The sequence below is a fragment of the Simochromis diagramma genome, unplaced genomic scaffold, assembly GCF_900408965.1.
Source record: "Simochromis diagramma unplaced genomic scaffold, fSimDia1.1 OVJJ01000304.1, whole genome shotgun sequence".
Lineage (NCBI taxonomy): Eukaryota > Metazoa > Chordata > Actinopteri > Cichliformes > Cichlidae > Simochromis > Simochromis diagramma.
In genome coordinates, this window is record NW_024387030.1 from 16230780 (window position 1) to 16253075 (window position 22296).

At 40.7% G+C, this 22296-nt stretch overlaps 3 protein-coding genes across 9 annotated transcripts; all 3 read right to left on the reverse strand.

Moving 5' to 3' along the window:
- Positions 1 to 465: 465 nt before the first annotated feature.
- Positions 466 to 8899, reverse strand: ccdc28b (coiled-coil domain containing 28B). Of its 2 annotated transcripts, none has more exons than XM_040041852.1 (6): positions 8596 to 8899; positions 7233 to 7530; positions 6007 to 6176; positions 5599 to 5753; positions 2304 to 2326; positions 466 to 2167 (listed from the first exon to the last, which is right to left on the reverse strand). In XM_040041852.1, the coding sequence occupies exons 2-6, from the start codon at positions 7466 to 7468 to the stop codon at positions 2113 to 2115; spliced, it is 639 nt and encodes a 212-aa protein (XP_039897786.1). In that variant the 5' UTR covers positions 7469 to 7530; positions 8596 to 8899; the 3' UTR covers positions 466 to 2112. The 2 variants fall into 2 exon arrangements, with proteins under 2 accessions (XP_039897786.1, XP_039897785.1); XM_040041851.1 differs by having other exon boundaries at positions 8580 to 8898.
- Positions 8900 to 10198: 1299 nt separating this feature from the next.
- On the reverse strand, positions 10199 to 14781 carry tmem39b (transmembrane protein 39B). Of its 3 annotated transcripts, none has more exons than XM_040041848.1 (9): positions 14605 to 14781; positions 13828 to 14025; positions 13513 to 13732; positions 13288 to 13371; positions 12723 to 12877; positions 11172 to 11505; positions 10900 to 11087; positions 10675 to 10795; positions 10199 to 10579 (listed from the first exon to the last, which is right to left on the reverse strand). In XM_040041848.1, the coding sequence occupies exons 2-9, from the start codon at positions 13956 to 13958 to the stop codon at positions 10346 to 10348; spliced, it is 1467 nt and encodes a 488-aa protein (XP_039897782.1). In that variant the 5' UTR covers positions 13959 to 14025; positions 14605 to 14781; the 3' UTR covers positions 10199 to 10345. The 3 variants fall into 3 exon arrangements, with proteins under 3 accessions (XP_039897782.1, XP_039897781.1, XP_039897784.1); XM_040041847.1 differs by having other exon boundaries at positions 13513 to 13735; positions 14605 to 14779; XM_040041850.1 differs by lacking the exons at positions 12723 to 12877; positions 13288 to 13371; positions 13513 to 13732; positions 13828 to 14025; positions 14605 to 14781 and adding an exon at positions 11763 to 11868.
- Positions 14782 to 17121: 2340 nt separating this feature from the next.
- On the reverse strand, positions 17122 to 22296 carry khdrbs1a (KH domain containing, RNA binding, signal transduction associated 1a). 4 transcript variants are annotated; one of them, XM_040042164.1, is made up of 11 exons: positions 21942 to 22296; positions 21352 to 21479; positions 21057 to 21173; positions 20824 to 20970; positions 20584 to 20708; positions 20030 to 20297; positions 19866 to 19942; positions 19664 to 19728; positions 19349 to 19525; positions 17416 to 17479; positions 17122 to 17336 (listed from the first exon to the last, which is right to left on the reverse strand). In XM_040042164.1, the coding sequence occupies exons 1-9, from the start codon at positions 22105 to 22107 to the stop codon at positions 19416 to 19418; spliced, it is 1203 nt and encodes a 400-aa protein (XP_039898098.1). In that variant the 5' UTR covers positions 22108 to 22296; the 3' UTR covers positions 17122 to 17336; positions 17416 to 17479; positions 19349 to 19415. The 4 variants fall into 4 exon arrangements, with proteins under 4 accessions (XP_039898098.1, XP_039898099.1, XP_039898096.1 ...); XM_040042165.1 differs by having other exon boundaries at positions 17122 to 17339; XM_040042162.1 differs by having other exon boundaries at positions 17124 to 17336; positions 17416 to 19525.

Here is a 22296-nt window from a genome sequence, read left to right on the forward strand (position 1 = left end):
AAACAACTCACGGACCAGTACCGGTCCGAGGCCCGGGGGTTGGGGACCGCTGCTGTAGACAAATCAGAGACACTATTGCAGAATGTAAAATTAAAATGCACAAAAAGAAGAGGAAGAACACAGGGACCTGAAAGTTGTATATTTTTGCTGTTTTATCAGATGTGATGTGATATTTTTAAAATATCTTTATGTAGTTGGAGATTTTTGAACTGAGATTAACAAACATAGTACAAAAATACTTTTGTACAGCTCAAATGTGTATTTGCACAGTATTAGCTTATTCTATATGTTTGCTGTATGACGGTACAGTTATAATTTATCTCTTGTGTAATGGTTTAAAAGTCATATATAATGTGCTGAGTTGGTACTATGTCTCTTTTTGCATGACCAAAATTTACTGGCAGATCAAAACTGTTGATTTATGTGTACGTGGATTCGTAGAGGAAGGTTGGTCTTGAACTCCGAGAAGGGAAAAATTTTACTTCTTCATTTGCCTGAGAAATAGTCACAGCCCAGGTCTGATATTGTCTCAGTATAGTGCCAGTCTTCAAGTAGCCTTTTAACTCATCTATTGTTAAATTATAACTGAACTTGTTTGTGAACAAGACCAAGAGGATATATGAATAAACTGTTTTATTTCTGTAAAACCAACTTCAGCGTGTGTCATTCAAAGACTGAAAATGGGGTGGAAGGATTAACTCGCTAATCACAAACATAGATCATTTTAAAAATTGAAAGATGACTTCTGTCCATTAAACACACATTATTAATCTTAGGTAATCTAATATAGCTTTATTAATAGGTGGCGTTACTGGAAACACAAGCTTCAGGTGTTCTTTTTTAATTCCTTATGCTTCATTCATGACATGCTAAGTAAAAGCTAACCATAACTAGCCTTCTGATGACGACTACACTTAATTTGTAAAAAAACAAAAATGTCTGGCTGTGAAGAATCCTTGAAAGAGGACTGATCAAAGGCTTGAAAAGAGGTAGGCTTAGCACACGATTTTGAAAAAAGAAAAAAGGGGGAGCGTTGCTTCAAAAATGCTCTCATGTTTAACAGTGAACACTAATATCTCTGTAATTCTATGGTCATGATTAAACATGACATCCAAAGTACACTCTTGGGTTTGTAATTTAATAAAACACAAATCATAATCACCGAACCTTTATATCAAAGTAGCTGCCATTTTGAAATAGCACTGTTTAGAAATGTATGCTAGCTGCAAAACACTACGCATGTGCGGTCCTTGTAAGACTGAACAAGCTACTGTTTGACCTTCATGCAATGGTACGTGATTTTCTAGCATTTCAGCAGCAGGGTGAACTAGCTTGTGCTTGGAGGGATGCTGCTACTGCTGTTTTTATTTTATTTTTTAAAGAAAAAAGAAAACCTAAAGGTAATCCTGTCCAATACAGCAACTAAACTGCACATAATTCAAACTTGATATCAGCAATATACACAGAAAATAAACATTTTGTTTTACACGTCCAGTGTTTTCCAATACCAAACCTTTAGCAAAGATAAAAATGAGGGAGTGCTTTCAGAATAAGAGCAAAACTCCCTTTAGACTTCAGAGCTAGCCACAGTGGTGCTGTCAAAAGGGCCGAATGCGTTTGCTACTTGAATGTGCAGATTCCTTACCTTTGCTTACGGATGCATACAGTTAGATGGAATATGTCACAGATTAGGCATATACATACAACAAAAGAAACAGTATAAATATTTCGAAGTCTCATTAAATGTGCTTTTTGGCATGAAAAAAAACAGAGCCAATGAGTTCACTCACCTGGATTGACTTCTTTCTTAAAATTATGTAACTAAAAACTAAAGCCAAGGGAAAGTTAACATACAGGATATTCTCACAGATTCCTGATCAGTTAACCATCAAGTTTCTTTTGTGTTATGAATGAGAGCGGTTCATGATTTTGACAGAGTGTTCAGTTAATGCTCTGCTGCTCTCGAGTCCTTGCTTTGTTCCCTCAGCTTCACTGACCAAATGGAAAAAACGAGCCCCTCCTCCCGTTGATCTTTCCATCCTGTTACTAAGGCAGCTGGATCGATTCCACGTTAGACGAGTGTGTGGTTGCCATCCCGAACACCTCATTCTGTCAGGGACCAGATGTCTTGGGCAGGTCCTGATTCTCAGCCAAGTGGAGCTTTTGTCTGAACGTGCACACATTAAGGATTCACCACAGAAGGACTTTGAACTGAAAACACATCATTCAAATCCAGCATCCGCTCCTGGACTGTCGGGGCAATTCCCATAAACAAATATGCATTCGAGCTAAGAAAAGGATACATTGAGGTGCTGAGCTCTTCAAGCTGCAGAAACAAAGGAGCAAACAGGAGAGAGGGGTATTGAAAACAAAGCCAAAAATAGAAAGTGAAGCGCTAGTACCTGGCAGTAATCTCACTGTGGGATCATGTTACATAACAGCCTGTGCATTTCAGATCAATATTTGAGTTACGCTCTCATCATCGACTGCAGTGTTTCCAGAAGCAAACGTTAAGCTTCGATACAAAGTAAAGTTGCTTCATAGCCCATCTGCTCTGAGGCCCAATTATCCACTCTGGCTTCAGCTAGAAGCCAGAGTATTCCTGGCAGCAGTGTCTGTAATGAGTTGAAGGGTTTTTCTCACCTCAGTCACAGAGCACTGCAGCTTCCCGCAGTGAGCATAGCGTGGGTAACTACAGTAGGAGCCACACAACAAACTAACAATAGAAACTGTCAAGACATTCTTAGATGGCACATCACTGTACGAGAGCTTTTTTTTTTTTCCTTTAAACGAGCCAACAGTTCAGCAAAACTGAATTTCATGTGGAAAATTACAGTAATAGGATTTAAATTCATTGGTTTGTCCAAATAAAAAAAATTCACATTTTCCTTCAGTCTATAGTACCGTTTATCAAAAGGTTTTTGTTTGTTTGAGATGCCCAATTGTGGAGATATTAGCTCTACAAACTTTCCCTTTCGTCACAGCCTTCTCATGTGGGGGAAAAAAACCAAAAAGCATCTGAATGTCTCCCTCCAGAAATCATATCGCTCAAAAAAAAAAAAACCCCAAAAAAACCACACTATAAAATGTACAGCCACCTAACATTACAGCTCAACTAAGGAGTACAAGCCTTGGCACCATTTTATGGAGCTTTATGGTGAGATTTGAAACCCAGTTATTATCATCAGGTTAAGTCTTTCTGTTCCCAAGCACAGCCAAACGGTTATCAACATACACATAACTAAGTTTCTTACCAAAGCACAATTGGAAATCCTAACATCCATCAGCATGTCCACAGGAAAAATGGATACTAACCAATGAAAACAGGAGCCTCTGAGGAAATATGTAAATAAATGTAAATGAAGGAGTAAGAAAGTATCTTCCCAGGTGTGCCTGGGAAAAGACAAACTTAACTCTGTGAATACTGGGAGTTAAATCACACTTCAGGATAACATAAAATAGTGCCATTCACATCCTGTGGGCGTCGGCTCTGCCAGCTGATTGGTCTGTACACCTGACCCGATGAGGAAAAATCAAACGGGACAATGTTAGACTAGTTAGGTAACACAGATTAATGCAAGTCTATTAGCAGGAACCACAGCTGTTGCGTGGAAGACTTGTGTAATCTCCATTCACTCCAGTGGACCTTGTTTTGGGGTTTTTTTTTTAAAGGGTAAGAAGGTAAAAAAAAAAAAAAGTAGTCTGTATGTTATCAGCACACAATGAAACTGCTTGAAGGGTTTTACAGTGGGGCAAAAAAGTATTTAGTCAGCCACCGATTGTGCAAGTTCCCCCACTTAAAATGATGACAGAGGTCAGTAATTTGCACCAGAGGTACACTTCAACTGTGAGAGACAGAATGTGAAAGAAAAATCCATGAATTCACATGGTAGGATTTGTAAAGAATTTATTCGTAAATTAGGGTGGAAAATAAGTATTTGGTCACCTCAAACAAGGAAAATCTCTGTAAGAAGCTTTTCTGTCCCCCACTCGTTACCTGTATGAATGGCACCTGTTTGAACTCATCATCTGTATAAAAGACACCTGTCCACAGCCTCAAACAGTCAGACTCCAAACGCCGCCATGGCCAAGACCAAAGAGCTTTCGAAGGACACCAGGAAAAGTATTGTAGACCTGCACCAGACTGGGAAGAGTGAATCTACAATAGGCAAGCAGCTTGGTGTGAAAAAATCAACTGTGGGAGCAATCATCAGAAAATGGAAGACATACAAGACCACTGATAATCTCCCTCGATCTGGGGCTCCACGCAAGATCTCATCCCGTGGGGTCAAAATGATCATGAGAACGGTGAGCAAAGATCCCAGAACCACACGGGGGGACCTGGTGAATGACCTGCAGAGAGCTGGGACCAAAGTAACAAAGGTCACCATCAGTAACACACTACAACGGCAGGGAATCAAATCCCGCAGTGCCAGACGTGTTCCGCTGCTGAAGCCAGTGCATGTCCAGGCCCGTCTGAAGTTTGCCAGAGAGCACATGGATGATACAGCAGAGGATTGGGAGAATGTCATGTGGTCAGATGAAACCAAAGTAGAACTTTTTGGTATAAACTCAACTCGTCGTGTTTGGAGGAAGAAGAATACTGAGTTGCATCCCAAGAACACCATACCTACTGTGAAGCATGGGGGTGGAAACATCATGCTATGGGGCTGTTTTTCTGCCAAGGGGACAGGACGACTGATCCGTGTTAAGGACAGAATGAATGGGGCCATGTATCGTGAGATTTTGAGCCAAAACCTCCTTCCATCAGTGAGAACTTTGAAGATGAAACGAGGCTGGGTCTTCCAACATGACAATGATCCAAAACACACCGCCCGGGCAACAAAGGAGTGGCTCCGTAAGAAGCATTTGAAAGTCCTGGAGTGGCCTAGCCAGTCTCCAGACCTCAACCCCATAGAAAATCTGTGGCGGGAGTTGAAAGTCCGTGTTGCTCGGCGACAGCCCCAAAACATCACTGCTCTCGAGAAGATCTGCATGGAGGAATGGGCCAAAATACCAGCTACTGTGTGTGCAAACCTGGTAAAGACCTATAGTAAACGTTTGACCTCTGTTATTGCCAACAAAGGTTATGTTACAAAGTATTGAGTTGTATTTTTGTTATTGACCAAATACTTATTTTCCACCCTGATTTACGAATAAATTCTTTACAAATCCTACCATGTGGATTCATGGATTTTTTTTTTTCCACATTCTGTCTCTCACAGTTGAAGTGTACCTCTGGTGCAAATTACTGACCTCTGTCATCATTTTAGGTGGGGGAACTTGCACAATCGGTGGCTGACTAAATACTTTTTTGCCCCACTGTATGATCCAGCGAATTCTGAAACCTGGCATGACCCCGAATTAACGGCTCTGGCCAACTAGCCAACCCAGTGAGATCACATTCTGTACAGGCACAAGATGGTGCTACATGTGCTCTAAAACCTTTAAACACTTATTTCTTAAATCCAGCTCTACAGATGGTGTTAAATCTATAGCAGTTTTTCAGAGTAGAGCTCCGTGATGTAAACTAGCCTTAATACATCTGGTGTTTCATGTCCACTTTAAAAAGCTGCTGCCACTGGGATTCATGCTTACGTTGCAGAGCAGGTGTTCCAGGTTGTGGTCGGAGGCACATTTCCTCTGGTCCTCGGAAAGCTCCTCCACATGGCTGTCAAGGCTGAAGTGTAGTCGTGCCAGCTTTTCCTGCATCTCCCGCACGTGTTCGAGCTGCTCAAAGGAGCATACTTTACCTGGAAATCAGACAGGTTAAACCAGACCTGAATCTGATGGCGCAGTGTGTCTTGTCTTGTGATTACATCAAAGTCAAAAGTATTTCCATGGCAGCAGAGGCGTAAAAAAAAAAATTAAAAAAAAAAATAGCACAGCGTGTATTTGATTTCAGCCTGATTCATGTAACAAAGCCACTTTTCACCCGCCTTTATTTTCAGCCAGTAACAGAATACTCTCCGGGGGGGAGACAGCATCTTATCAAGGTTACCTTACCGAAAGCTTGCAGTTTGCCTGAGTGGAAGTCATTGAGGAGGTTGAGGAGGCCTCCCTCCATCTCTCTCACATCTGAGACATCTGTGAGGAAGGAGTGCTGCAGGGGGGACGACTGGACTACTTTACTGGGCCCTGCTGGCTGGGGGGCCCTGGGCTTCTCCCTGTGGGGTCTGACAGGAAAAAAAAACAAGATAACATTGCAACTATTTATTTATTTATTTCTGGGACAGTGGCGCGGCTGCCCCTCTGTTGGTCTTCCTTGGTCTCTTGTGTTCTGAGGGCCTCTGGATGTCTGGAGTTTTGATCTCCTCCATACCTGCTTCATGCCCTGGAGGACGGGGCTGTGGCCCCCCCACACCCTCTAGCAGATCATGACATGAAGGAACCTTTTAAAAAAAAAAAAACAAGCGCGTCCATGCTCACAGGTGTACACACAGGTGATCACACCCACAAACTACACCCTTTTTGGCTCCTACCTCAAAGCACACTGTGTTCTGTTGATCTTATGTGCTGCACAATAATGTTTAATATTTAGTATTTACTGTCATATTCCCATATATCATTGTGATGTTGTTTATTCTATTACTCTTGTTCTCTTCTGCTTGTTTTCTTTTTTCTTTCTCAGCAGGTGATCCAGGTGATCGATATATGCATTTTTTTTTCTGCCCATTCTGTTGGTTTTTGTCTTTTGCCCTTCTCCCCCGTCCCTCTTCTCAGCTGTTTCTCTTTCCCTCTTTCTTTCTCCCCTTCTTTCCCCTAGTCAAGTCTGTCCCGTATTCAGCAAGTGAAAATAAAATAAACAATAAAAGGTGAATCAAATGGACCATTACGGCAAGGCTGGGATGGTCAATTTGGTAAAGTAAATCCGTTGGGCATCTTTCTTTGCCTTTAGACAATAATTCTGATGGCAAAAGAGCCAAACGGGACAGGCAAAAAAAAAAAACATTGCAACTATTTATTTTTGTTAACATATGACAACATTTAAAAAACAAGCAAAACAAAAACAACACCCGGTCGAACCAAATCTGTATCCTGCTGTATCATCAAATGCAGGTGAAACACAGCGTTGTCTTAGTGAGTTAATTTATTGCTGGTCTTGGAGGAAAACCTGATGCATTAAACCATTTCTTTCTTATTTTGAATGTGAAACACCATTATCCCTGAACATACACATGCTGTCTGCCCCACAAAGCAGTGCAGTCCTGGTAGGTCATTAAGACACAAACCTGGTGATCTTTGGTGGAGCAACGACCGCTGCGAACACGTCTTTGGGCTGTCCCGGTGCTCCTATGGACCTTTTATACTTGCCCCTGTTCTTGGGGGAGGGAGGCTGCGGCAGGCCGAGGGAGAAGGTGGCACTTTTGCTGGCAGGCAGGACGGAGAGCTTGCGGGGGTTGATGGGCGGTGGAGGCGGTTGGGGGAGGGACACTTTTGGGCTTCGCTTCTTGCGCTTGTCTTCCATTGTTATTTACTTAGTTCTATTAGGAGAAGCTCCCTGAGGTGCAGCCTGGCTGGTGTGCAGTCCTGAAACGACAACGGTAGGAAGTTTGAAAAGCAGCAGCCTGTGGAGGATTGTCATTGTGCCAAAATTAGTGCTGCAGCCCAGAATGCTCCCCTCTGCATGTTTAGGGAAGCTTTAACTGGCTTAACAGCATCCCCAGGTGATTACAGTAAAATCCAAAACAAACAGTTCCTCCACTATTTATAATTTGATAAGAAATATATAGGCACATATTTCCTGTATAGGATTTATTCGGTAGATAATTAATGGTTTTGCTTCCTTGGTGTTTAAAAAAAAAAAAAAAAGGTGAAACTGGAGACTTTGAAGATATTGAAAGTGGAATAAGGTTAGGAAAATATGTGTGAACTAAACTGGATGGTGTACATTTTTTAACTAAACCTAACTAACTAAACTAAGCCTGCGTGAGTGATGAAGAAATCAAGGAACGCACTTTAACAAGGAAATGTACTCTATTGCACCAAGAGCCTATAAAACAATACGCCATCATCCAAAATAAACATAACTTTTAGACAAAAGGCTCAATGAAAGTCTGTGTTCTCCATTCTTGTGGAGCGTTATGGACTAACACTGTGCGATAAAGACATTAAAGGCCATTAGAATTTAATGCGTCAGTTAATAAATGCATTCAGTCTAAATATTTTATGAATTATGATTTTTACAGAGGCGCATTAGCATTAAAAGACACGAGCTCGTGTCGGTTTTCAGCGTCGTGAAACTGGTACAGCAGAGTGTCCGTGTTTGTCGTTGCTTAGTTACATTTTATGGTGGATTTATCGCGCTCTCTCATTACAATGAATGCAATCTCTGTTGTGACAGCAGTTATCTGGTGAACACTGCGCCAGCCTATGTTCAAGTAGGAGCCAAAGATGGCCACTACAGTAATACACAATGGCAACTTTCTGCGCTGAAATTCTGCTTTTAGCGGGAGAATTATTCTCCCGAGTAAAGAACAATGAGCGGACTGCGGGTCGCTGCGCCACCGGGTTCAGTTCCGTGAAAGGAGACGCGTAAAGGGAACGCGTCGTCTGCTGATGACACAAATAAGACTTACCGAATCAATTACGCACCAGAGAGCAACGCCGGCAGGGCGCCGGCTCGCATTTCTCCTCCTAGGATTTAAAAGTCCACTTCATATGAATCCTGATGTTAAAAAGAAATGTAATACAGTGGAACGATCCGTACAGCCCCGGTGTTTTTACCGATGAAATGTAAAGAGCGTCGATGCCGCGCTTGGCTCGTGCGGAGCTCAGCTGTCGTTTTTATTCCTCTTAAAGGGCCAGTCCACCCGGCCGTGCGCCACGGGGGGAGGAGCGACTGTTCCACGCAGGTTACTGACTGGCAGGATGCTGCTGTGCACCGCCTGAGGATGGCTCTTTGTAAACATCCTACTTACTGCTCCATCAAGGCTCCGAGGGTGCTACAGAACAAGGCCACACGGGGACGCCAGTGTTCATCTTTTGCTAACATCACTGACGTGTTGCAGTGTCAGTATATGCAGGATGTAAACAAGGAATTTCCACGCTTTTTTGACTTTCCCTGTGGCCATGGGCGTGGGATTTTGATGGATGGAATGGGAGTTTGATCCGTTGGGGGAGGGGGGATTTTGTGCTTTTTTTTCTCCTCAGTTTATAGATGAGAATTTTTAGCCTTTGTATGAAAAGTATTATTATTTCTTTCCCAACGGATGTTAAACACAACAAGAATTTGTGAACATAGCTTGTCCACACACCTCACTTTCATTTTAGATGCAAACTAGCAACATGACTGAAAAAAAAAAGCTTATAAGTTGACCTGAATTTCAGGCAGAAGTAATGTCCTTATGCTGGACCTTTTTGTTTCTTGTTGTCACTCCTCCAAGCTGCCTGTGTGTGCAGAACCAGAGGAAAGGATGCAGGATGTGGTATGCATCTGTTTGTTAACAAAAAGATTCGGTTGTTGTATGAATGCAATGCAATGTTTCTCTTACTGCTCAGTAAATTAAACTGACAATGCCACAAAATAGGGAAATGTGGGATCTTGCAACAGAAGAAGCACAATGGCATTGAGACATCTCAGCCTGAGCTCAACCAGCTGGAACATACAGGCCAAACAGTACTATGCAAAAAGCTCAAGCCACCATCATTTCTTTTTATTTTGCTCCCAAGGATTCACACTTTCCCCAAAAAAATTTAAATGTGGTATTGAGCAATAATTCTCCAGTTTTTTTGGAAGTCTTTAAAAACTTTTCTTTGGACATTGGCTGCTTCTTCACTCATTTTCAATCCAGTTCTTGTGTCTTACTATTTTCAAAGGAATGGTGTTCTGGTTCCTAAGCTACTTAGAAAAGGCCATTGTTAAGGAAGGAAAACTGCAAAATTAAACAAGAACTGGACTGAAAATCAGTGGAAACAGGTCTTATGGACCTGTGAATCAGTGTTTCTATTTTCTAAAAAGAGAAGAAACTGTAGTTTTTAAATTCTAAAATTAATGCTTGGAGTGTGGCGAACACCAAGGCATCAAACGGCAAATGAATCCTTCATTTTTAAATCAATCCCAAAAGAAATAGCATGTAGGATGATTCCACCCCTGCATTATGAAGGAATCCACAGGGACGGCTATTCATCATTATTACTTGTAAAGAAATTTTGTAAGCAGCGTGGACTGAGAATAAAACAGAATCCAACAAGGTTTAAAGTAATACAAAAATATTTCTTTTTATTATGGCAGGTCAGAACAAAAATGTGACACAAAAATGCCATTTGTAGAAAAAATACAGAGATCTTAGGCTTGTTTATCTTGTTCCAAACGTGAGTGAGATGAACAATAACTTAAGTCTAACTAACTAACTTTGTGGTCTGATGAGTTGTTTGAGTATGAGTATGCCTTTCCAAGAACTATTCTGTCTCTGAGGAGCTTGAAGAAGGCGTAGTAGTTGCTGAAGAGAATCAGGGCCAGCGATATCGTCTGATGCCACTTTTCCGAGCATATCAACGAGTAGAGCTGGTAGAATATCATGGCACCTTCGAGGATGATGAGTATGTTCAATATTCGTAAAGGCTTGTTGAAGAAGAACTAGAGTAAGAAAGAGGATCAGTATGAGCACAGCTCTGTAAAGGATCTGATACCAGTTCTGGTTCTACAAGACCTCTTCATTTAGGTATACTCACATAGAAGCGATAATGGGAAACATCTGATGGGACTGCAACATTATAGTGGCCCATGGCCTTATATACATTCTTATTATGTTTTACCAGGACTCCCTGTGGCCACATGTACTCTTCGGTCCATCTGTGTACAAAAAAAAAAAAAAAAACAGGTAAAAGTTAGCTTTAAATCTGACTAAAATTAGTCTGACTGAACATAAAATGCAATAAACTAAAAGCAGTGCATACATGTGTTGGAGGACGTTGGAGCAGAGTGAGGGATCTACTTTTTGCCAGCACCCGAGGTGGGCTGCAGCTTTGTGAAGCAGGTCACAATATCGAGGGGGCAGCAAATGCCTCATGAGGATGACTGAGGTACTGACTGACACCAAGATGAAGAGCTCACAAGACCATCGCTTATCCACATACTGGGTACTCTGAAGGCAAATATGCAGAAACTTTGAGAAAAGCTCATAAATCATATTGAATTAAAGTTGCAGTGAAGTCCAACAGTTTCCTACCTTGACAAACCACACGGGTACAAATGCCACATAGTAAGCACTGAGCATTGAGCTGACCAACACCTCCTTCATCCTCCAGTTAAAATCCATCTTCAGGTACTCCACCTCCTTGCGGATTAGGTCAGGGGATAGACAGCAGGCGTGAGTGGGCATGGCCTGGACACCATACAGCTGGCTGGTGTGCTGCTTCCATGTCTCCTTGAGCACAGTCAGATAATCCCTGCCCCGGCCGACGCCGCCGACCTCTTTGGAGCCAATGCTGGTGATAGGTGAGAGCGGAACTGCTCGTCGGAAGTCACAGCTCAGTCGGAACAAGGGAATATACATCCCAAATCTGTGGGGGTGGGAGGGGCTACAGTTAATTTCTACAGATCATAGCAAGACTACAGCTGGGGTTGTAGTAGAAGAGTAAAGAGCATAAACTGAGAGTCACAGATCTTTGTCATATTAGTTCAGAATCCAATCATACCACATATGGTTTAACATTGCATATGACACACCATCTGCACATATTCTTGCTAGCTCATTTTCCTAGAGCCACCAATGGAAAAATATTTCCACAGGACATGTCAACATATTTAAACGCAGGACCTGCATAGTATGCTCATAATGATTCCTTAGATCAGGGGTGTCAAACTCCAGGCATCGAGGGCCGGTGTCCTGCAGGTTTTAGTTAACACCCTGGGTCAACACACCTGAATCAACTGATTAGTTCATTCCCAGGCCTCTGGAGAACTTCAAGACATGTTGAGGAGGTCATTTAGCCATTTAAATCAGCTGTGTTGGATCAAGGACACGTCTAAAACCTGCAGGACACCGACACTCGAGGCCAGGAGTTCGACACCTGTGATTTAGATGATTCCTTTCAAAAATAAATAAATAAATAAAAATAAAAACCCACAGTCATGGATCAAGATTTGACCCATAGTATACCAAAGGCTCTGTAATCAAGCACTCTGAGGTTCACCAAACAGAACTTGATCTGCCTCTTGAAATGACATGCAAACAAGCCACGCTATCAAATATGAAAGAGAATAGGAGCTACTTCACTGTAACTGGATTTCTTTATTTAAATATTAATGTGCAGCAAACCAAAGCTATGTTTTAAGTAGGGCACCAAACAGAGCATGGAAACAAGATGTGAATGTTCACTGGCATAATGTGGTTCACACAACTTTTAAGAGAGGGCAAAAGTTGTGTATACTACAAAAGCTGGTTTTAGTCCAAATGCTTCATATCTATAAGTTAACAACATGTGAAACATTAGAAGGAGCAAACATAGCTCAAAACAAGTTATTTGCACTGAAAATTCCTTCTGGCGTTTGTGGCCTGTTAATCAGGGGGTTAATGTGGGCGGGAACAGTGGTTAAAAAGCAGATGGCTGAATCTACTAAGAGCAGTAACTGTCAGAGCGAACAGCCATGTAGGTCAGCTGATCACAGCACAAAGAAAACAAATGAAGCCACATTAAAACATAACAACTGTTCAATCAGTGTGAGAAAGACAACAAGGATTCAGTAAAATAAGGAAGCCTTGATATACTATACTTACGGGTAGCAGAGGAAGAGCAGGCTGAGGACAGAATAGGTTCTGAAGAGGTAAATGAGAGAGCGGCACAGGCTCCAACCTGTCAGCGTTAGCACTGCAAACCGCGCCATCACTAAAAAGATCGAGTGAGGGAAAGAGAGTTTCCCACTCTGTGACGCCTGAGGCAGAGGAGAAGAGAAGAGAACAGTCAAATCTTTCACAGCAGGACATGATCAAAGATGTCTGAGAAACCAAGCACAGCAAAAAAAAAAAAAAAAAAAAAAAGCACGTAAAGAAAAATTGAATCCATTAAAATTCTTAAAAGTGTGCTTCAGGCATGTATCTGAAGATACTGTTTTACTACAAGAAGAATCTTTAAAAAGGAAAATCATTAAACTGAAGCGGAGCTGTGTGCAGACTGATTTCTTTCTTACGTCTCTGTTTCATCTGGCCTTCTCGGCTGGAAATTTCCTTATAAGTATGAAAAAAAAAAAAAGAATGGGGTACAGTCTTTCTGCATGAGGTGTTTTTGAGAGCCTTGGATTAATAAAAAGTAAAGTGACACAAAAGCCAATAACTGAATTCTTACCTCTTTAACAATGGCTGCGATTAACCTCCTTGCTAGTATGATGATGGTGAACACCAGCATGTTATAATCAATAAGATGGAAGTTCTGTAAAAACATAGATTTTTGCTCCCATGAGATTTTCCACATATTCTGAATAAACTGTGCCTACTGGCCTACACAGAGGTTGATCAACAAAGCAATTGCTGAAACATTCTTTGTCAAAACACTGAACACCCAAGTGCTCACCAGTGATGTGTGTGAGGGAGGGTGAGATGCAGGGTACCACCACACAGTCTTGTAGATGTTGACATAGTGCACAAAGAGCGCAATGAGGTGGCAGAAGAAAAGATGGAGCTCGAACAACACATTTTGATCCATGGACAACTCTGGGATTTTGCAGTGTTTCAGAGGAACCACGGTCTGGGCCGCGAGAGGAGGACTGGACATGCACGTCCCTGGGCTGTTCCTGCTGACAGATCAGATGGCACAGAAGTTCCTGAAGAGGCCACGGAGGAGGCACACACAGACAGATCGGGCGCAGTGTGTCAGAGTTTGACCTACCTAGTGCGAGATCTCACCCCTGTGACCGGGGAGCTGGTTGTGTGATTTCCATTGCCAACTGAGCCTGAATCACTGCTTAACGGAGGTCTGCAGTACGTGGTACGATTCGCTCCTCTCCTTCCACCAGCCATTGTGGACACACCCACGGCACACCTCTTTCAATTGTTTTGGTGATATGTCCTCTCCGTGTTTTTGTACCTGTTCATACAAATGCAGCAGGCGAGAGGATTCATGTAGAATATCTGGCCAATACTAAATATTTATTGTGACTTAAACCAGTCTGTAGTATCTATCTATCATGAAAGACACACTGTACTGCCTTAAAACGAGTTAACTTGACATTGTGAATGGCTTAAATAATAAAACGAGGCGTGCACAGAGCCCAAACAAACAGCAAGGAGACCCCTCTGCAACATGAAGATCTGACATCCAGTGAATCATAAATATGCATGACAAAGAAGTTTTCACCAGCTGCAAAAGCATCCCTCGCTCTAAAGTGCAAGTTTTTGCGGAAGCCGATATTAAAAGCTAAGCTAAATAGCTACACCATTTGCTTCACTCGCGGGTGAAATTTGTTTAGAAAACCGTGTGTGTTGGAGATACAGGGCTGCAAGGCGAACACAACGTGGAGCTACACAATGAGGCACGGACCTCAGTCTGTCCGCCAAGAGCATGCATGACTAAATATCAAGACTGAGGCCTAGGCTAGCAGTAGCTTTGACTAGCTAGGTAGCTTCTAACCCACCAAACAGGCTAGACAAGGAAATGTACGCTTACCAGTGTCTGATGTCTGAGTCAGATGCTGCTCTGTAGCAGAGATAATGAACTAAACACAATAAATTTTTAGAATATTTATTGAAATAATGGCGTGTATGTCACTGACAGCAGCAGAAACACTCATTGTTGATGTGAAACTAGCCGTAGACAGACGGCGGAGCGGATATGTTAGCGAGCTGTGGGAGGAGAGTCATTTAAAGGGATATTCCACTCATATTTAACTAAGAAAGGAAAGAAAGGCGTTTTTATCGATTAAAATGACGATTTAACACAGGGGTATAAGACTCATTTCAGTTCATGTTTCAGATACACGGAGTCTAAAATGTTCTAATAGTCTACTCTGAAAAACATCCTCCATATATAATTGTTGCTCCTTTACTGTAAAGACATTTTCTTTTAATGTACGATAAATCTTTTTTTGTTTGTTTGTTTGTTTGTTTTCTTTTACATATTTCGGTAATTCTATCTTGATTTTTCCACTGAACATTTTCTGAGCTGTTTTGCACCTTTTGAAAAGCCTTTCTAATGTTTCCTTATACTTGGTAGTATACGATCACAGGTTTCTCTATATCATTTTTACGTATTAACTATGTAAATATTATCTAACATTTCCCTACGTATTATTATATATAAATAAATTATAAAATGAATTAATAAATAATACAATTCTTATACAATATATATAGTACGCACAAACTATAATATAGATATGTATATAGAGTATAACAACTTTAGATAAATTGTATTAAAAACAATTATTACTGTAATTAATACTCTAACCTTTAATCATAAAAAATGTTAAGGCACAGAATATTTCCTATTTTCTACTGTCACCTACCTTAAAAACATTTTTTAAGTGAATTTGTATATTACACAATTAAGAAATGGCAAGTTTTTCGTGTTTTGATGTAGTACAAAACTACTTATTTACTTTGGTGTAGGATGCCATGCTGTAGACAATGACTCTTGTCAGTAAGAAGGCTGTAAAACCAATGAAAATACATCAGATTTTATGCCTTGATGTTACAGTTTTCACATTTCTCTGTGTCATTCAGTTGGCTGGACTGGAGTCTTTGGTGCTCTGGTTCTGACCCGTAATCAAGGAGGTGTTATATGAGATACAGTGTGGTTTATCACTGTATATTTGCACAATTTGCTGTATGTTTTTTTATTTATTCAATTATTTATTAACATTTTACAGTTTTGAAATTTCTTAGTAGCTGGCCACAAGATGAATACTTTCCAGTGAACAGTTTCTCTTCTTTGTATGTTTTTCTTGACTAATAATTTACATCACAGTCCATTGCGAAAAAAATTAAATGTTAATTTTACCTTTATTGATGTGCTTGTACCATTTATGGTTTAGTGTACTTTTCTTACTTTTCTTAATTTTAAAGAGCCCTCTAATTATATTAATAACCTTTCTATAAAAGAAAAGAAACCCAGCGTAAAACTCACACTCACTGTGTGCGGTTCCTTCTTCAGTAGTTGTAGCGCAAAGGTTGCTGATGCAAAGTACGGGAAAACACCAGAAATGTACTCCCTTCTGTGCAGTTTTTTGCAGAGCTATGCTAAGCCATCCAGCGGGCTACACTGGACCACTTAGTTGGCCATTTCTAGCCTGCGAGCCATATCTTTAACTTCCCTGTTTCTGCACAGGATAATAAAAGTAACCTTTGTACAGATCAGTCTGCAATAACTGTAATGCATCTCTGTATAATTTTATAGCTTGGCTTGACTGTTTTACATTCGTGAATAATACTGCCAGTTACCAACTGTGTTTTACAAAAAAAAAAAAAAAAAAAAAAAAAAAAAAAAATACCTAGCCCATCCAAACCTTTTTACATTTTGCAGTAGTTCAGTCATTCTACAGAGCAGATGCTGCAATATAGTACTCAAACTTACTTGGTTATAGCTGTAAAACCCTAATAAAACATTTCAATATTGCCTCATTGGTAAATAAAACTGAATATATATTTTAAGCTCAGGTTTTAAAACTTCACATATTCTATTCCTGTAGCTTAGATCACGTGAAACCAGCATAACAATATTTGTTTCACGTAGAAAAGCTAAGGAGAAAAAAAACAAAACAATGGAGCCTGACTGATGTTAAAATTACTGAGTGGGAGGAAGTGTTAAATAGACTGTAAAAGCAGCCTTTGGTCTTGATGCAAAGAGAGGACACTTAAAGGGATCATTAGTCTAAAAGCCAGAAACCTAAATTAACAGACTACTTTTCCACATTTACTGGCACCCTGCCAAACAAAAACCTCATTACAGCTCATGTGTAGATGGATGTTAAATTAGATCTTGCAAGAAAAATCTCAGTCTTGCACATACATGTTTAGAAAAGTGTGTCCAATATCCAAAGATTAAATTCTCATAATTAAAAAGGGACAAAAATGAATGGCTTTCACTTTAAAAATATAGTTTTATTGATTTACTTCATGAGATAATGACAAACATCCTGTCAGCTCATTAACATCATAAAGAATAATAAGGCACCATCAATAGAAATCTGTCATTTTTTGTTCTTTTATTGTTAAATAAAAATGCAGTTAAAAAGAGTAAAATCTGTACAGATTCAAGAACGAGCATTCATTTAATGCCCGTACACCCATCAATGCTAAAGCAATCTTACACAAAAGTCAAGCTCTCTCTCACTCCCTGAGAGACGACTCAGTCTCAGAGACACTGCAAGGCCTCTGCTCTTTCCAGGAACGTCAATGGACCTGCTAACGACAGAAAGGAGAACTTAATCAGACGTAACACAACAAAGCCAACACTTGTGGCAATTTCCATTCAACTGACCTTAAAAGGTCTGCCAACGCCGGAGTTCAATATATCAACTGCACCTACGCAGTTCTCAGACAACCTAAGAGGAGAAAACTAAATGAGATCTGGAACTCACAAGTGCAAACACTCAAACACAGCAGGTAAAAACATGCAAACTAATTTTATATTAAAAGTATCATGCAACTCAAGCATTTTTTTTTCCCTTTCGTCTCCACCAATGAGTTTTGCGGCTTTGAGAGTGCTACTAGTAATTTTCATTTAATCTACAATCTATAGAATTATCAAGATGGTAATAAGTATTAGGTGAAATGAATGGGCAATTCTCGTTTTGTTTCTTTTTAAATTTGAGCAAGAGTTGCATCAACACCATATTGTTTTGTGCGGCTTATTTGGCCTGGAATGAACTACTAATAGCATAATTTTGTAATTAAAAATGTTTTGGATGTTTTGGATGACTTGCATTACTTGGATGTTTTGCACAGAAAAAAAAAAAAAAAAAAATTCTAAAATGAGTGTTGGGGTTAGTTTTACCTTCTTGTGGCGATCTTTAGGCTTTTAGAATCCTCTCCCTCTGCGATTTTTTTCTTTTATAAAAACCAGCCAGCATGACTTTGCATCAAAGTCAAGTAAGATCCCTGCAAGCTTGATTTGAAATACTGTTGAAATTCGGTTATTTCAAGTGGCTGAAGATGCACGGCTCTCTTGAGAGCTTGAAGAGATGCACTAACTAAAGGTTAAATGACAATACATGTTCAAGCACTAATATCACTTTCAAGTCAAACATGTATTTGGCAGCACATTACCTCAAGGAACGATGAGCTTTATTTAATTTCAGTTCCCCCCCCTTTTTTTTAAGGTGTCATTACAAGTGGCATTTAAAATTTTGAAGACAGGCGAAGAGGATAGACTTCTTGTAGAAAAAACAAAACCCAAAACAAAAAACAAAAAAAAAAAACAAAAAAACAAACACTGCTTTTGAATTTTAAAAATCAAAGTTGACGTGTATACATACAGCTTATTCAGCATTGTTGAAAACCACTGAGGACCATTTTCACAAACTGGAGATAATCCTTTGGTACAACAAAGGCAAAAATACCATGTTTAGGTTGATTAAAAAGAAACTAGAAACTTTATTGAAACACGCACTGCAGAAAGACATTGTTTTTTTGGGGATGTGTTTAGTTACCTATTTAGTCAAAAGGTACACAAGCATTAAGCATTTTGGAGACGGCACGACTTAAGCATACACAGTTTTCCTAAGATTATATACAAAAAAACCGAGTTGGCTGTAGTCTTACGTACACAGTAAGTTATTAATCCTTCAAGCTTTACAAGAATTAGTCGATCAGCGATGATTTTGCAAGTAATAAAGCGACTTTTCATAAAATACCAATTGTAAAAGGGTGGCAGAAAATAAAGGCCTTTATTCTTTGTCAAATGGATTTCTACAGTTATTTTTTGTTTATTTGCTCTTTGGGAGTAAAGTCACATAACTAGATTTGTAATGCAATATAAACAAATAAGACCGTTTTAATCAAAAAGGTTCTATTTGAGTTTGCAACTAAATCCGTTTAAGTTATTATAAATTTACAAATAGAGTCATTATGAATAATTTCTGTCCAGTCATGAAGGACTTTTTTTTTTTTACAAAACAAATGCAGCCTATGTGAGAAGATTTTAATCGCCACAATCACAGTTTGTGCAGGAACAAAAATATTTACCATCAAATACCTAACAAAAAAACGAAACTAAAAAGTCATTTTGTTAGTTCTGTTTATGTCACTAAGACCTTAACTACGCAACTGAAACAAACAATAGGGAGAAAAATGTTGCTCCTCTGGCACTAGGATACATCCAACAAAATGTCCTAGGTTTAAAAAATAAAAATAAAAATAAAAAAGAATGTTTTAAATAAAACCATTAACAAAGGAAACGAGAGGGAAATTACTTTTGTAAAGTCAAGCGTGAGTTACAATCGGAGACAGTTGCCACTGCAACTCTCTACCAGTAGTTGTTCAGTATCTTGGGTAAGGATGCTCTCTGTACGATCCCTTCGCCTGCCTAGATGGAGGGGCTTTGCCTCCAGCCCCGGCACCGGACCACGAGTTGTCCCAATCATCTTGAGCTACAAGAAGTCACAGAAAAGCAGAGGGGGGAGAAAAAAAAAAAAAAAAAAAAAAAAAAAAAAGGGGGATGCAAACATCAGCTAAAAGTCTGAAAGCAATAAAGCAAAAATAAAGATACGTGTGATTTAAAGACTTACCATAACCAGCCTCATATGATGGATCCTGGGCTTCACCGTGTCCATAATCATAATACTCTGTATCCCTGAGGGCACATCACCAACAAGGGTTAAGACGGTATACTTAAATAATCAATTAAATTAAATACTTTATTTAAAAAACAAAAACAACAACAAAAACACACATTAAAGAGACATGTTACATAAATTAAACTTGACTTACGCAGGTGCAGAAGGCTGGCTATAATAATTATCATATCCCTCATATGCCGGCTCTGCATAAGAGTCATCATATGCAGGCTAGACAGAAAGAAAAGAGGCAACATCAATAATCTGCACCATTCCCATTCATGCCAAAAATGCTGTCAAATAGGATTCAGGACTTACATAATCCTCATAAGCATCAGGCTTCGACCCTGTTGCTGAAGGTGGAACCTGGTGTTGCTGGTGAGACAAGGCTGCCGAGGGGAGCATCCTGGGAGCCCCTGCTGCAGGCGGTCTGGAGCGAGGAGCAGAGCCTCCTCTAGTAGGAGCAGAAGGAGGTCCACCCCGACCAGACGGAGCACCTCTTGGTGCACCACCTCGCCCCGGTGCTCCGCGTGGAGCCCCACCACGCATCGCTCCCCGAGGAGCCCCACGTGGCATTCCTCGGCCCCTGTGCAATGTTAAATCAGAACCATTAACCTACTTAGCCAAACCAGATGCAAAAAAAAAAATAAAAAATAAAAAATAAACGGACTCCATGTTAGTGTTCTGCAGCTTTCAACTGAAAACTAAGATACATTTTAGTTTACTGAGAAACATTTGTAATTTTAAGTTTGTGTGAATCTTACATCTGCAGCAAGCACATATTCAACCCGTTAAGGCATTCTTTTCAGGTAAGTGTGTTACCAGACACAACATGTATTGTAGTACACTATGTCGCAGATTCCAGCGCATACCTTGGTCCTCCAGCACCAGGTGGTCCACCTCTGCCCCTTCCTAGAGGACCACCTCGCCCCCTCGAACCATCCTGGGATCCATTCAGGAACAGTGGATCCATGTATGGATCGTGCTCACCAGGTTCCTGTTCATGTGGCAACAGAAAAACATGCATACCATTACTGCAGAGCAGTGAGGAATCAGTGGATCTCTGTTAGAAAGTTTGATTCTTGCATCAAGATGTCTCTCCGCACACATACCGGGATAAGGAACTTCTTCACCTCCTCCATGGCGTGAGCCATGCGCAGGTACGCTTCTGGTATGGGTGCCGTCACCTCGATGAACACATGCAATTCCATGGCGAGGTGAGCATATTTAGCCTCACCCCCCTTTCTAAATTCTTCCTCCTAAAAACAATGAGCGCACAAAACTCTATAGCCAGAGGAGTGATGCAGGGCAATAAGACAGAAGCAAAGGAAACCGTTAGACAAACCTTGTTCTTGTCCCTCATGGAACCTTTACCCAGAACTGAAATCTTTGCTCCGGTGTCCTCTTGCAGCCTCTTGATCGTGCTACCCTGAGGTCCCAAAAGCTTTCCCACAAAGTTGACCTGCAACAAATTCATAATTCACGTGAGCACCTCAGAGACACCCCTCTTCCCCAAAAGGGGAAAAAAAAAAAACCCTAATTAAGTAGAGTGTGAGAAATCAGTACAATTAATAATCTGTTAGATCAGCTGATTGAATCGCCTAGGTGGTTAGGGCGCTATGTAAATGGAAAAGACATACCCTAGGGTACTGCTTGGTGGGAATGAGGACACGCTCCTTGAGCTTCAGATTCTTGGTCGCAAACAGGTCCAGGTAGGTTTCCTTCTCAGGCTCTTTCTTGGTTTCACCTTTCTGGATCCTCTCAATCTCTGCAGGAATTAAACACGATTAAAAAGCTGACATTCATGAACAAATGCATTTCAAGTAATAGACGAAAGCTATTTTTTTTTCAGATTATACGGGTTACGATTCCCTGCGTCATCCGAAGATGAAACGGCAGGTAAAGCTTTGCATGCGTTTGGGTTGCAGTTAGCAAATAGTCGCCTCGAAATCGCAGCTGTTCGTCGTTAAGTATCGGTGTTAGCTGATGAGTAAACACGATTAAAATCCCATCAGAACCGTTGAGAGCAAGTGATTTAATTACACAGCTTCAAATACACACTGGACAACGACCTGACCCACATCGCTATCAACCACGTGCTTAATGTGCCATTGTTCAGGCCTCTCGACTCGGCTAAGAAGGGACAAAAAAAAAAAAAAACCCACACAGGCCCCGACTAGAGCTAACTAGCCCGGGTTAGCCTTTATGTTAAAGCAAATAGCGACATTACCTGCAGATATGAGTTTCATTGCATGCGTGAACGATGAATCCAGGCTGTCCTTTTCCGCCAGGAGCTCCGGGAGGTACTTAGTGTCTTCCATTTTGATCTTATTCTCTGCTGGGCTTGACTCTACGGCGGGCTCTACGTTGCTCTTATTAGCATTCGCTTGGCTCATAACGCGCGAACGAAGCTCGGCTCAGCTCGTCAAGCTTCTCCCCTTTAAAACGAAAATGCAACAACAAGGAAAACGGTGTAGATAGTAAAGGGCCCACCGGCGTCTTCTCCGCTGCAAGTCGTCGCACTCTTCCTCAGCAGACAAAGGCGGGATGGCGCAGCTGCATTTCAGTGAGGGGGAGGAGGGAAC